This window comes from Helobdella robusta (genome assembly GCF_000326865.2).
Source record: "Helobdella robusta unplaced genomic scaffold HELROscaffold_73, whole genome shotgun sequence".
Lineage (NCBI taxonomy): Eukaryota > Metazoa > Annelida > Clitellata > Rhynchobdellida > Glossiphoniidae > Helobdella > Helobdella robusta.
In genome coordinates this window covers 508,017-525,093 of record NW_008705415.1, presented here as the reverse complement: position 1 = coordinate 525,093, position 17,077 = coordinate 508,017, and the positions used below count along the sequence as shown (strand labels likewise).

General features: G+C 34.3%; 1 protein-coding gene across 1 annotated transcript; it reads left to right on the top strand.

Annotated features, from left to right (window-relative positions):
* Nucleotides 1-1,630: 1,630 nt before the first annotated feature.
* On the top strand, nt 1,631-5,511 carry HELRODRAFT_181628 (hypothetical protein; the record flags this gene model as incomplete). The annotated part of the gene is made up of 2 exons (XM_009031411.1): nt 1,631-2,042; nt 5,342-5,511. 2 exons carry the CDS (start codon nt 1,631-1,633, stop codon nt 5,509-5,511), a joined length of 582 nt encoding a protein of 193 aa, XP_009029659.1.
* Between the last annotated feature and the right edge of the window lie 11,566 nt (nt 5,512-17,077).

The following is a 17,077-nucleotide window of genomic DNA, read 5'->3' as shown; positions in this document are numbered from 1 at the left end:
ATTTGATCGATCCATTGTTTGTTGGGCCGAAAGACATATCTGTCTATGGAGATGTTGGATGTTATGTTAATGAACCTCTCGTTCAAATTCAGATGTTTTAACGGCTGTGATGGTCAAAATACATCTCCTACTTATCATCATCATCATCACTTATTGTTTTGGAACCTCAAAAATTTGATGGCTTAAACTGGTATTGCAATATTCTGGTACTCTGCTGCCCAGAATTTTAAAAATGACGAGCGGTCGAATGGCGAATTTTGCCCGAATACCATGCCAGGATCAACATTCGTTGCTTCTCAAACTAATACCCGTTTACAAGCTCACAAATGGACCATTCATATTTATAACTTACATTAATTTATCGTTCACCTCATTCTGATCAAGTCTTATAATGTTGTTGTCTGTTGCTGTTACAAACAATTAAATACACGAAATTGTTAACAATTTATATTTGTCATGTTGAATGGGGCTGTGTGTGTGTTTGTGTGTGAGTGAGTGTGTGCGTGTGATGAACAGCTACAGGCGCATGGGCATGAGTAACTTTTTTATTTACGTGATAACAACAACGAGGTTTATTGCACACCATGGCAGACTGATGAATCGGAGGCATAATTTGGATGCAACATCATCAACAGCGTCAACAACAACATCGGCAACGACATCAACCTCATCATCAACAACAACAACATCTCAAAATTTTCACAACAAACACAGCAAGAGCAGCATTTACAACAACAGCAACTTGCTCAGCAACACTAGCAGTGATGAAGACGATGAAGTTGATGAGGCTGATGACGACGATGACGTCAACAACAAAACGTTTTACCGCCGCAACAAAATTAACAACAATAGCAAAATGCTGCGAAACAAGTCGTCATCGTCGATGTTGTTGTTGCTGTCGGACACTGACGACGACGACGACGATGCTCATTTCGAAATGATGCATTTAAAAGAACAAACTCGAAACGATCGGTATCAACAAAATCATTTTTTCCAACAACAACATCAACAACATCAGCAACAACAACATCAACAACAACAGTACTATAGCTCTCAGTATCTTAATTCATTTGGTTTTCAGCAAAATCGTCCAGCACAACAACAACAGCAACAACACATCAACCAACACCAACACATTGAAATCAACTTATTCAACAGCAGCCGTAATCGTGATAATGATAACGACGATGATAATGATACTTCGGATATTGATGTTGATAACTGCTCGGATAGTAGTATCAACAACAAAAACGACAGCAAAAAAATCTTCGACGGCCAACATTCGCATGGAACGCAGTCGCAACTCCAAATAAAACACGAGCCGAACGTCGCCAACAAGAAAGGCACATCACCTCACTTTACGTCATCATCGCCATCATCGTCACCACCACAGCCGCCACCATCGCCATCATCATCATCATCATCATCATCATCATCGTTGCCATCATTTGTATTATCACCCTCAACTGCATCGTCATCAACATCGTCAAAATCTTTTTCATTGTCACTTCCATATCTGAAATCTACGTCATCATCATCATCATCATCATCTTTTTCGGCAGCAGCAACAACAACAACAACAACATCATTACCATCACCGACAACAACGTCATCAAACGATGCGACAAACATGCAACCTGGCTACCTCAGAAAAGAAATCACGGAGGATAAAAATAACTTTCTGGAATTTCCAGGTTTCCGCTTCCCATCTAACTTTCCATTTCATCCCTTTCTACCTCGACAGGCACTTCCAATTCTTCATCATCCTCTTCATCTTCCTCCTCATCTCCATCCACAACTTTCCACTTCCGGATTGCAATCTATTTTTAAATCCATGATGGCCTCAGCTCAATGTAACAGCAGCAGTAGACTTCCGGCAATGGCCACAATGCGGCAGCTGTATGTCACAGCTGCTCAGCAGATGTTGCTGCTACAACAACAACATCATCAGCAGCAACAGCAGCTACAACAACAACATCTACTACAGCAACATCAGCAACATTGTTATCAGAATAATAACAATTCGGCTAATGATTCAGCAAGTAATAATAATATCAACAATGTGAATGAAAACTATAATAACATAAATAATAATTATGACGTCAGTAACAGTAGTAGTAGTAGTAGTAGTAGTAGTAGTAGTAGTAGTAGTAGTAGTAGCGTCGTCGACATCAATATCAAAAGCAAAGGCAGGAAGCAAGTTAATGCAACTTTACCATTTCCTTTAAAAAATAAAAGTATGGTAACTATAACTAGTAGTAGTAGCAGCGGCGTTACTAGCGTTTGTAGTAGTAATAGTGGTGGCCGTTGTAGCAGCAGCAGTAATAACAAAAGTAAAAATTCTTTAAACAAACTTTCAATCTCAAACTTAATTGGAGAAAAAAACGAAACTAAAAATTTGAAACTGGAAAAAGCGGAGATGGATGGAAATAAAAATCTGGGGTTTCCCGAAGAAAGCAAAGATACTTTATCGTCACTGTTATCAAAGAAAGATAAATTGAATAGAAATTTGAAATTTAGCAAGAAATCAACAATTGATGATGATGATGATGGCGATGATGAGGGCGCTGACGATGTTTCTTCTGGTAAGATGGAACAATCTAATAACAATGACTGTAAAAAAATTTGTGTTGACCATGTGGACCATGACAATGATGATGACGATGATGATGACGATGATAACAAAACTTATCAGTAAATTAACACAACTATCATCATCTCCGTCTGCCATCATCATCATGGGATTCAACGTCATCATTCTCTGCCAGAACATGAGTGAATGAAAAGTGGCGATGCTGATAATGATGGTGATAAAAACAGAAATGACGTCATCAACTATGATGATGATGATGATGATGATGATGATGATGATGATGATGATGATGATGATGATGATGATGATGATGATGATGATGATGATGATGATGATGATGATGATGCTGATGCTGATGACGATAATAATGACAGTAATTGAATGAAATCACATCCAACATGCCCACCAACACAAACGACTAAAGCTTATTTCTAGATCTTCATTTCGGTACAACGTACATTGAATGTTTCATTTGACATGACGAGGCAAAATTATGACGAAGGTGAATGAAGGAATGGTGTCTAAATCGTGAATAATTCTTGACTTCATCATCGCCAGTCCTTGCAAATTGTATTAAGTTATTTGAATTTATATTTTCATAAGATTAAATAAGTATTCACAATAGAAAATCAACATTTTCAAGCAAATATTGACTATATATGCTATATAAAAAAGCATAAAGTGTGTATGCATGTATGTGTGTGTGTGTGTGTGTGTGTGTGTGTGTGTGTGTGTGTGTGTGTGTGTGTTTATTTGATATATTTTATATACATGAAAATGCACATGATAATTATTTATTGAAACGTTTACATCTTCTTTCATTGTAATGAGCTTCAGCGACATTTATATCTTTATATACCTTTTCCATACTTATTTCACGCAGAGTTGTTTTTATATAATTTGAAAAGCGAATGTACTTTGTACATAATATTGAACAATAAATGAATACAATAATAAATAATGATATTAATTTAATAAATATATGATGTCTTTGTCATTTCAATTGTTAGCTTATAACCATCTACCTAGTACATGATGTTTTGTTTCATGAATTTAGCAGTCTATATTGATATGTTGTGAGTGAATTGAAGTATTATTATGTGTCGTGAGTTTTGTTAAAATAAAATATTTATGGAACGATACGTACACCATCGTCGTCTTCACCATCACCATCGTAATTTATTTAACTACACCAAAATTAGCGAAAACTATTAAAAAGTCTCGAAACTGAACACACGTACAAAAACTGCAAGCAAACAAACATTCAGAACAAGCAAACAAGAAAACATACAAACACACAAACAAAAAATGATTGACATGTCCTTGTGGTCACGTGATACATTGGGGGCGTGTCCTCAAAATGTCATCACCACCGTAATTAGCGTCCGTAGGGGGCGCGAAGTAGAGAATGAAGGAAAACCCCGGAGATCTATATTTAGAAACAGAAGACGGAGTAAATTGATTGTGCTTGTGTGAGCATGTGTGTGTGTGTGTGTGTTTGCGTGCATGTGCGTGTTTGTGTGTAGTGTGTGTATGTACATGCTATGTGTGCGTGTGTGCACTTTAAATGCCTCCAATTTGACTTGGACTGGAAGTACTTGCGCGCTTTGCTGACAATGGTGGCGAGAAGACTAATAAAAACAATACGAACCAAAAGTTATAATAATAATAATAATAAATAATAATAATAATAATTAATAATAAAAATTATTATAATTATAACGATAGAAATCAATCAAATCAGTTTATAACATTTCATGCAAACTGAGCTTGACATGGCTATCATCATTAAATTAATACACTTAAAAGCTTTGCTGATCCTAATATATACATACACACATACATACATACACATAGAAACACACACACATAGAAACACACACACACATATATATATATATATATATATATATAATTAACTTCATACACATGTCAAAAGTACGTTCGATTTGACGTCAGTCAGTTAGTTTATGAATTAGTCTATACTTCAGATACATATGTATGTGTGTTTGTGTATGTGTGTTTTTTTGTGTATGTGTGTGTGTATGCGTGTATGTGTGTGTGTGTGTGTATCTACATATAACTTTAAATACATTGTCGTTTACCTTTTATATATCCAACTTCAACGAAACCGAAAAATTTAACAGAATTTTTTCAAAGATAACTCGTGATTATTTAACTAATGGCACATCGTCCTCATCGTAACCTTAAACAGACAGTATAATCTTCAAAAAGACAGTGCTAGTGCATTAAATCTCCACACACACATGCATACATACACACATACACACACACACATACACGCATACATATATGCATACATTCATACATACATTGATATAGACATATACACATAATATGGTATCACTAATAATCCCATCACATCATTACTCATTACATTAATCTTGTCTGCCCGTATAACTAACTTATCGTTACCAATAACAACAACAACAATAATAATAATAACAACAATAATAATAATAATAACAATAATAATAATGACAACGCAGATTATAATTGGCTAGGGTTGTATTGATGTGATGTTGATGTTGTCGTGATTGCTGTAATTGTTGTTGTAATGTGATGTTGTTTTTTTTTAATGTTGGATGTTGTTGCGGTTGTTGATTTTTTACAAAAATTACATATAAAAAAGTCAGTAATTTAATTGCAAACCTAAATTAACAACAACAATAGCAGCATCAACAACAATAGCAACATCAACAACAACAACAACATCAACAACAACAGACAACATCAACAACATCAACAACAACAACACCGATGATGAGAGCCAAGATAATGACGACGACGATGACAATAATAATAATGATGATGACGTCACGATGATGACGACGGCGACAATGATGAAAAGTGAACTGAAATTTCGAGAACGTCTGTTCGGAGATAAATTAGTCTAGAGCTCCCCGCTAATAAACAGACGAGCTCAGTTCATTGTTAATTTTCGCACGTATGTTCACTAGCTTTTTCTGCTATTTTTTGTCGTTGTTGTTGTTGTCGTTGTTGCTGTTGCTGTTGTTGTTCGCGTTTCTTAATTGATGTTATTGCTATTCATGTTTTTGCTTGTGTTGTTGTTAGATATGCTACCTAAGAAGGCTCTTATTGCTGCTGTTTTTAATACAAATCTCTCTCTATCACACACACGTACACACACGAACGTAATATATTGTTTGTATGTGCGTATGTATGTGTATGTATGTATGTGTATGCGTATGTATGTGTATGCGTGTGTGTGTGTGTGCGCGCGCGTTTGTGTGTTGGTTGACATTATTGGATAAGCAAATCTAACGCCTTTGTAAATAAATTCGATAATACAGGCATCCGTTGCCGAGTATTTATTTTTTCATCATCATCATCATCACCCCCATCATCATCATCACCACCATCATGTTCATCATCATCACCACCACCATCATTATCATCTCTTCTTCTTCATCACTGTCATCATTATTTTAATTAAAGCTATCATCATTGTCATCGTGATAACGTATTAACGATAAGAACAACGCAGTGCATATGTATACATACATGTGCAGTGCGTATGTATACAAACATATATAAATACATACATATACATACATACATAAACATACAAACGAACAAACTGCCAATGAAAACAACAAATCAAATTCTACTTAGTAGGTTGGTTTGCTTATCTGATATGCGGTTTATATTCCAGCGATGATAATGGTGATGATTGTGGCCATGATGATGATGATGATGATGATGATGATGATGATGATGATGATGATGATGATGATGATGATGATGATGATGATGATGATGATGATGATGATGATGATGATGATGATGATGATAGTGGCGATGATGATGATGATGATGATGATAGTGGTGATAGTGGTGATGATGATGATAGTGGCGATGATGATGCTGATGATTATCATTAGCAGGATGGTCACGATGGCAACAGCTAGAAATATGTGTAATAATATACAAATGATTGACAACAACTTCAACAACTACATCAACATCAACAACTACCTCAACATCAACAACTACTTCATCAACATCAACAACAACTTCAACAACTACATCAACATCAACAACAACAACAGCAGTAACAACATTAATCATCATCCGCAGATCATCTGTTTGGCAAATAAAGAGTGCCCAGACGACACAATTAGCACACAAAATATTTTTGTTGTGTGGTTGTTGTGTTCTGTATGTTACACGCGCACACACCACACATGCACCACACACACACCACACACACACCACACACACACACACACACAACAGCCACACACACACACAAAGTTTATTTAGATGTCAATTAGTTTTGTAAAGCGGAATGATGTTGAGAATGTGATGGAGGTTGTATGGGGAGCGTGACAATTGAATTGAATTGGTTTTCTATAAAGTCGAAACTATTGATCATAATCTAACTAATTTTGTTTTCATTATTTGTGTCTGTATCTGTGTGTGTGTGTTTGTGAATGTGTCTATGTACGTGTGAATGTGTCTATGTACGTGTGTGTCTCGGTCTGTGTTTCTGTCTGGTTTTTAATAATACAAATACTGCAATACGTAATTGAATGAACGAATAAATGAATGAATGAACGAACGAACGAATGAATGAATGAACAAACGAGTGAGTGAATGAATGAGTGAATGAATGATTGAATAAATGATAGAATAAAGTAAAGAAAATATGAATAAACGATTGAAAGAGCGAATGAAGGAATGAAACATTTTATGTCGTTTTGAGGCCCTGTCAAAAAGGACTGTTTGTATTGCTTAGTCAGCCAGAAAATCACCAATGTTTATATGTTCGTGTTTGCGTGTGTGTTTGTCTGTTTGCGTGCGTGTGTGTGTGTGTGTGTCTGTCTGTCTGTGTGTTTTTGTCTGTGTCTGTGAATGAATGCTTTTGAGTTATCAGTTTTATTTTGTGTTCGTACGTACGTGGTGTGTGAGGCTTTCTATGTTGTTGACTGCCTATCAGCCTTGTTTTTTGTGTATATTTAAATGTGTGCATACATGTGCGTGTGTACGTACGTGAGTTGTAAGATGCGTGTGCTGATGAGGAAACACGTCAGATATAATTTGTCAGCCTTGCTAAATGGTCAATTGCACTCAAATTAACAGTCCACTCATCCAACCATCAATCTGTCTATCTATTCCTTCATTCATCCATCTATCCATTTGTTTGTTCATTCATTCATCTATTTTTTGCCTATTTTTTGATCAATTCATTCATTCATTTGTTCATTCATTCAATCACTCGTTCGTTCGTTCATTAATTCATTCGTTCATCAATTCATTCGTTCATCCTGTCCATTGTTATGTTAAGTTTTTAAAAAACAACCAGCCAATAGCGTGAGAGCTGATGACGTCGACAAAGTGGAAAAACGCGAACAAAAATAAAAAAAACAAACATACAAGTGACCAAAAATGTTTATAAAAACATAAACAAACAAAAAAATAAAATCAGAAACAAAGAAATCTAAATATGGAGGTAACAATTAGTGACAGTGTTGGTTTAATGCATTAATACATTGTATTTGTATTTGTATGTGTGTGTGTGTGTGTGTGTGTGTGAGTGTATGTGTGTGTGTGAATTAATGCATGTATGCATACAAGCATGTGTGTATGTGTGTGTGTTTTTTGTATTGTATGTGCCCATGAACACACATACAAATTTTTAGTTTGATCTTGAAAACAATGTACGTTGTACATACATGGCTCGGAGCATGCAAACATGTATCGAAAGATCTGATATCTTCATTGTATTGCTCCGTGTATTTGTTTGTATTATATTGTATGCATGCATGTATGTGCGTATGTATGTACGTATGTATTTTGTACGTATATACGTATACGTATGTATGTATGTACGTGTGTGTGTATGTGTGAGTGTTTAGGTATGTTTGGATGTATGAGCGTATGAGCGTATGTGTGTGTTTGTATGTATGTTTGTACATTTGGATGTGTATGTATGTGCGTGTTTATATATTGTTTGCGTGTGTACGTGTACACATTTGTGTATGTGTGTAAGATTCATTGAGGCGTTAAATGTTTTGTAAACAGATGCCTGTGAGCTAATTTTTGGTTTTTTTTTGTAGAAACAATTTACAATTCTTCTACAATATTTCTATTTCTATTTATGATGCATATGTGCGAGTGTTGTCACACGCACGGACACACACACACACACACACACAAACAAACATACCAAAGATAGCAAATTGATACATCAAAGATAATAAATAGATACAACAAAAGATTTAAAATAGAAACGCCAAAGTCCAAATAGTGACCCCTACATTCATTTTTTTTGTGCTCGTGTCTTTGTGCGCGTGCATTCATGTGTTTTTATTCGTGCACATTTTGTGTATTATTTTGTATGTGTGTATGTGCAATCACATGTTTATGTATGTATGTATGTATGTATGTATGTATGTATGTATGTATGTATGTATGTATGTGTGTGTGTGTGTGTGTGTGTGTGTGTGTGTGTGTGTGTAGGCATGTCTATCTGTATGTGTGTCTGTATATCTGTGTATGCATCCGTATCTGCTTGTAAAATTGTGTGTGTATGTAAAAGAAGGAGCAAACATTAAAAATATGAGATGTGTGTGTAAACATTGCGCAGAACTCAATCAACAACAAGTCAAGGAATAAAAAGTATGATTGTGTATGTGTATCCGCATGCATATATGTTTGTGTGTGTGTGTGTTGTGTACGAATGTTATGTGTTGTGTGTGTGTACGTGTGTGTGTTGTGTGTGGGTGTGTGCATGCATGTTTGTTGATGGGCAAAATTTTTCTGTAAAATGATACATTTAATATGTTCTTGATGATTAATAAATGAGTGCGTTAATGAATGAAGTAGTGGAGGGATGAACGAACGTATGAACGAACGTATGAACGAATGAATGAACAAATGAATAAATGAACGAATGAACAAATGAATAAATGAACGAATGAACAAATGAATAAATGAACGAATGAATGATGACACGACTCTGTGACGTCATAGTACTTCTCTTATCCATCCGTCCATCCATCCGTACACGTCATCATAATTGTACACGTCACCATCATTGTGCACGCATTCTTGCACTAAACGTTTGTAAACACGGCTCTCTATTTTCCACTCTCTCTTTTTTTCTTCGTCCTCGCCGTTCTTTCAATCCTTCCTCTCGTTTTCCTCACTCTTTTCTCACCCTTTTCTCTCACTTCCTCAACCTTTCTTCACTCCTTCACTCTTTCTTTCCTCACTCTTTTCTCACTCTTTCTCATTCTTTTTCCTCTCAACAGCGCAGACCAATTGGACGTAGTTAATTAAGAGGGCATCTCACATCTTAACACCCTAGTTCAATCATTCATTCATTAATTCGTTTGTTCAAAAGGAAAATGAATGGAAGAACAAATAAATGAACGAACGAACAAACGACTAAAGTACAAACGAGTGAACGAACGACGAAAGTAGAAACGAGTGAACGAACGAACGAGAGAATGAACGAATGAATGAGCAAACACATTTTGTTGATTGAATAAATAACTTTAATCCACTTATAAAAGTTAATTGATCGTAATTGAAGTAACAGAAAAAAGAATAAATGATAAATGAAGAATGAATGAATGCAAACCATCATAACACCCTACAAATCAAAAGATTGAATGAACAAATAAAAATTAAATGATGAATGAACGAATGAATGAACAAAGAAAAATGGAAGAATTAAAAACGAATGAGCTAACAGTCATTCAATATGGCTTCAGAAAGTTTTAATATGTATGTATGTATGTATGTATGTATGTATGTATGTATGTATGTATGTATGTATGTATGTATATATATATATATGTATGTATGTATGTATGGGTGGGTCAATTGATATGTATATATGTATGTACAGTATGTATAATGTATGTCCGCACAGTTGTATTGTATTTTGGCTGGTATTGTATAAGTGAGCGTATTTCATTGAGAGTTCAGTAGTTAGTTGCGCAACTGAAATCCTTGGAAAGAAAACTCAAAAGCGTAACTTGACCGGTTGAAACGAGCTAGGCGGTCTCAGATGATTGATCGATTGAAAGTTCTAATTAGCGAATGAACCAGTGCTGAATGAATGTGAATGCATGAATGAATAAATGAATGAATGAATAAGGTTGAGTAAATGAATATGTCGATAACCTCATTAATTAATAATCGCTCGATTGAATAGACGAACGAACACGAACGATTCATCTTTCAAGTCAAAGAAAATAAAATTACGGTGAAGTCAATTGATTTCAATAAAACTCTTCAAAACGAACAAGCTGTTACCTTAAAATTTAAATGTCATTCGTTAATAAAAAAAAGTAACATCTGAATGAGTTGAAGATTAATTTGTCCAACGGACAACATCAAAAGGTTGTGATATCTTTAAGAATCCGCAATGTAACCGATACAATATAGAGAAGATGGCATTATATAGTTATGATATCTTCTGAAGAATTGATATGTAGAAAGAGAGTTAGAGCAAGAGTAATTAAGAGAGAAAGTGAGAGAGTATAAAGGTCTTATCAACATCAATCAGCCACGTTATGGGCTAAAATGTTACTAATTTACTGATAGTAGGTGGTTGATTGAATTGATTGAAGATGTAAGTACCTTTCATTAAGTTCTCAGTGGATCGATAGATGGATTGATTGAATGAATGATTGATTGATTGATTAATTGATTGATTGATTGGATTGATTGATTGGATTGATTGATTGTACGTTTCTAACATGGAGTACCTCAAAAATATCATCTATAAGGTTTGTGCCTTGTTATCGGTTTGTTTGTATGGTATGTGTGTTGGTTTGTTTGTCTGGTTGTCTATCTGTCTGTCTGCGAACGAATTGTGATAAAAACGAAAAAAAATAAATATTTGCAAGGTTGGTTCAAACTCGAACAAACACTTAACCGTACAGATCTACAAACAATTTTGAGATTTTAGTAAAGAAAGAAAAACACAATAGTTGCTTTTATTTGAACTCATTTAAAAATAAAGTGACGGTTAATTAACATTTTAAAGACGTCAATTTTTAAAAAAAATTGAATTCTAAACAAACAAATATAATAAAATATCGACCGATAAAAAATAATTATTATCAGTTATTAATATACACACTCCTTAGAAGTTCTCGAAGAATAATAATCCACGTATAGTAAGGACAGTTCACAACATATCATAATGACTAAATCAACATACCAAACAGTAATTATTTATACATGCATATATACAAAGTAAATCAAGAAATATCCAAAAATTATATAACCACATTAAAAAAAAACTAGAAACCAGTCAACATTTAATAAATTAATAAATAAATAAAGACATCATTAAAAAGGTTGTTCAAAAAGGTAAAATTTAAGGCGACGACGAGAATAAAATGTAGTTTGTTTTGTTGGTGTGGGGCTGTGAAGCGAAAACAAACAAACACATCACAAAAAACTAGTAAGAAGTCGCAAGATTAGCAGTCAGTCACCTACCTACAAATAAACTACTCTCAGGGCCCTAGCTTACTTATAATCGTTAACTCAACTCACCTACCTACAAATATGTATTTTAACGCTTTTGGAATTTTACATGTTTTAGGTATTTAATTTTACATATTTTAGCGTTTTTATTTTACTTGAAACTTTTTAACTAATGTTAAGCCCTAGCCTACCTACAGTTGTTCAACTCATCTCAATCCCTAACTTACCTATGAATTAAATTAAAGTCAGGTAAAGAAAATAGAAAGTTGAAGAGAAACATAACAACAACGACACCGAATGAATGGATGTTGTGTATGTGTGTGTTGTATTGATGTGTGTGTGTAAATGTGCGGGCGTGTTCTCTCCAGAAACCTCTTCACTCACTACGGACGAACCTCCATTGCACCGGCCATCATCTGACACGATGGGACAAAAACAAATTTCTTTTCAATATTATCTTCAAATTGTCATCGGAACGGATCACCATGAGACCACCATCTGAAACGTGCTGACGCCCACCACAGCCCACCTCTCATCATTCTGTAGACATTTTTTTTATTAGCGTAGTAGTAAATCAAAGAATAAATGATTAACATGATTGAATAATTGGTTGAATGACTGAGTGAATGAATGAATGAATGAATTAATCAATCAATGATTCAATTAATGAAAAAAAAAAAATTTACGATTCAATTAATGGAAGAATAATTTGATTGAGTGATAAAAAGAACGAATAAATGAATGAGAAAAATAAAAAACGAAACTAAACCTTACTTTAAAAATCGTCGTTACTGTAATCCATTGCACCGACCACAACCATCTGGTCGGCACACAAGATGTCATCCGAACTTCAGAGTGTCAGTCGAACAGCCAACGAGCTGATTCTTCCTACACCACCATCATGAGACCACCATCTGAAACGTGCTGACGCCCACCACTGCCCACCTCTCATCATTCTGTAGACAAAATTTTTTATTAGCTCAGTAAAATGAATATTCGAACGAAGGAACTAACAAATAAATGATTAGTTGAATGATTAAGTTAATGAATGAATGAATCAATCAATCAATCAATCAATCAATCAATCAATCAATCAATCAATCAATCAATCAATCAATCAATCAATCAATCAATCAATCAATCAATCAATCAATCAATCAATCAATCAATCAATCAATCAATCAATCAATCAATCAATCAATCAACCAATCAATCAATCAATCAATCAACGAATGTATGTAATGAATAAATTAATTAATGCATAAATAATTTGAAAGATTGAGTGAGAAAATTAATGAATGAAAAAAATAAAAAAAAACGAAACTAAACCTTCTGAGTGTCAGTCGAACAGCCAACGCGCTGATTCTTCCTACGCCACCATCATCATACGTAAATCATCATGAAACCACCATCTGAAACGTGCTGACTCCCACCACTGCCCACCTCATCATAGAAATTATCATAGAATCATAGAATGAAAATAATGGCAAATAAATAATATTTTAAAATAATAAAGAGAGTAAAATGTAAAAAAACTTACCGTCGTCCATTCGACAAAAGCAGAATGTTGAATTCGGTCCGGTTCCTACGTTGTCCTCCAGTCCTCCCGAGATTGTTGTTGAAACACAGCCTGTGTTGAGGAAGAAAAATAAAGGAAAGATTCTTATCAGAAAGCTTAGCGGTGCCTGCATCTCAAATTGCTTAATAAAAATAATCCTATCTACCTATTCAATTACCTTAACTAATCTATATTAAATTATTAATGGTACGATAGTCGAAAATCCCCCTTCATTCTCCCTCCTTGCACAGAGGTTCACCGATAGCCAGGGCACCGGATAGTAAACCATTGCCGTGCGGATAGTAGACTATTGCCGTGCGGATAGTAAACCATTTGCCGTCCGGAAGCCGTGCGGGTAGTAGACTATGGCCATGCCGCATGGTAAATCATTATCGTGCAGATAGTAAACCATTGCCGTCCGGATAGTAAACCATTGCCGGTTCACCACTGGCCACCAAGGCTTACCTCTGACAAGAGACTTTGAAATCCAGAGTCAATCGGCTATCGTACCCTCAACTTACCTATTCATTACAATTAAGCCCTAGCTTACCTAAAATTACAAAACTCAAGAGCCCAATTCATTTAGCCAATCGGCACCCACCCCACCACCTACGTAATGCCTTGGGCTCCAACTTAGTAATAATAATATAAAACTTAAACCCTAAATCCATTAATGAGTATGTGTTACAACGTAGCCTTAACTTACCTATTCATTACATTACGGTCCTAGCTTACCTAAAATTACAAAACTCAAGAGCCCAATTCATTTAGCCAATCGGCGCCCACCCCACCACCTACGTAATGCCTTGGGCTCCAACATAATAATAATAATGTAAAACTTATATTAGCCTACCTATCGATACACTTACAGCGTTTTAATTTACATTACAAGATTGTTCCTAGAATTACATTATTGCCCTTAACTACCTTTGAAATTAAATTACTCTCAACCTTAGTAATAATAAATTAGAATGTGTAATGAAAATAAAATTACGCTCAAATACTAACATATGTGTTTATGTATGTATTTGTGTGTGTGTGGGTGTGTGTGTGTAATACGCTGATGCGTGTAATGTTGGTGCAAGAAAAAATAGAAGAGACAAACTTACGCGCCTACCTATTCAACTACATTAGTGTTGGATGCTTCCTATCTCTCCTACCTACAATTAAAATTATGCCTATCTAACCTACCTATATAGTTACTTAATGTAATTGTGTGTGTATGTGTGTGCGTGTATGCATTCTTTCTTAATGTTAAATTAGAGAGAAAAACAGAGAAAAAAGAATAAAACGTATCCCAGCCCGGCGTGTCTTTGCCACTGAATGAATGAATGAACGTAGCCTGACATCTTCCATGATGAACTCCTCTGGAAACGTCAACCTGAATGAAATAAATAAAATGAAAAAATTTTATTTATTTTTATTTAAATGAAAGTAGAAAAACGAGCCGCGGTGAAACCCGCCAGCCGCAACACCCTGTAACTGGCAAAAAAAGGAACCGCAAAGAAACCGTAAAACGAACCCCAGCCAGGCGTGCATTGTTTGCCACTGAATGAACGAACATAGCGTGACATCACAACCATTCTGATCTTCCACGATGAACTCCTCTGAAAGCTTCAACCTGAATGAATGAACCTGAATGTACCTGGATAAACCTAAATGAATGGAAAAATCTTATTTATTTAATTAATTTAAATGAAAATAGAGAAACGCAAAGAAGCCGACCGGTCGGCAAAGAAAAGAACCTCAAAGAAAGGTATCTATATAGGATTTATGCTCTATATAGGATTTATGCTCTATATAACTCTATATAACTCTATATAACTCTATATAACTCTATATAACTCTATATAACTCTATATAACTCTATATAACTCTATATAACTCTATATAACTCTATATAACTCTATATAACTCTATATAACTCTATATAACTCTATATAACTCTATATAACTCTATATAACTCTATATAACTCTATATAACTCTATATAACTCTATATAACTCTATATAACTCTATATAACTCTATATAACTCTATATAACTCTATATAACTCTATATAACTCTATATAACTCTATATAACTCTATATAACTCTATATAACTCTATATAACTCTATATAACTCTATATAACTCTATATAACTCTATATAACTCTATATAACTCTATATAACTCTATATAACTCTATATAACTCTATATAACTCTATATAACTCTATATAACTCTATATAACTCTATATAACTCTATATAACTCTATATAACTCTATATAACTCTATATAACTCTATATAACTCTATATAACTCTATATAACTCTATATAACTCTATATAGCCATACATACCACCACATTCAATCAATAAAAATCCCACTAAAACCAGGAACCACCGCGTACCTGTTATATGTATGGTGTGAAACAAATAAAAAAAACACAAAGCAAAAAACACACCACCAAGTTGAGTAAAAGAATAGAAGTCCCTAACCTACCTATGTAACTAAATTACCTTATGCCCTAGCCTACCTATATAATAAATTAATTTTTACCTCACCTACCTATGTTTCATTAACTTAACTTAAGACTCATGAAGAAAGAGAAAAAGGAGTAAAACAGAACATAAAATACTACCACACAAACAAACATGATGTATGTATGTATGAGCAACCGCTAAAGAACCAACCTAAAATATAAAAAAATACAACATACAATCACACAAACCACAGGCATGCAAACTCTATATAACTCTATATAATAAAATAAATAAAAAAATAAAATGAGATCAGGCAGACTGCTTCAAGCGAGGCAGAATGCCTGATCTCATTTTCACGTTTTCTCAGCTCCTATTTATACTCGTTTCAACCATACACTTTCATCATTTCAATCATTCACATCAGTAAAAAACTTATTTAATGTATGTACTACAGTATTATACAGTCTTAACCAAAATGCCAACAGTATTAAATTGACGTCATCGAACGAACGCCTTCGAAATTTCTGATTGGCTGGTTGAATCTGCTATATTGCTTTTTATATAAACATATAATCTATTAATTATTTGTATACATGGATTCTAGTTACTTTATATATATATATATATATATATATATATATATAAATTCATTATAATTGCAACAGTAATCAGTGCTACATATACATATGTACGCCGCAGTTCAAAATTTTCGGGGAGAATTCAAAATAGTTTGGGATCACACCTTGCTTAACATCCGATTCCAAGCCGAGCCGAGTTAAGCTGAGCCATTATGCATAGATTTATAAGCGCTTTTATAATAAAATTATACTCGCTTTATATATATAGTATATAAATTCCTTATAAACGCAACAGTCGTAATCAGTGCTACATATGTACGCAAATTTTTCTGGAAGAATTCCAAATAGTTTAAGACCACACCTTGCTTAACATCCAATTCCAAGC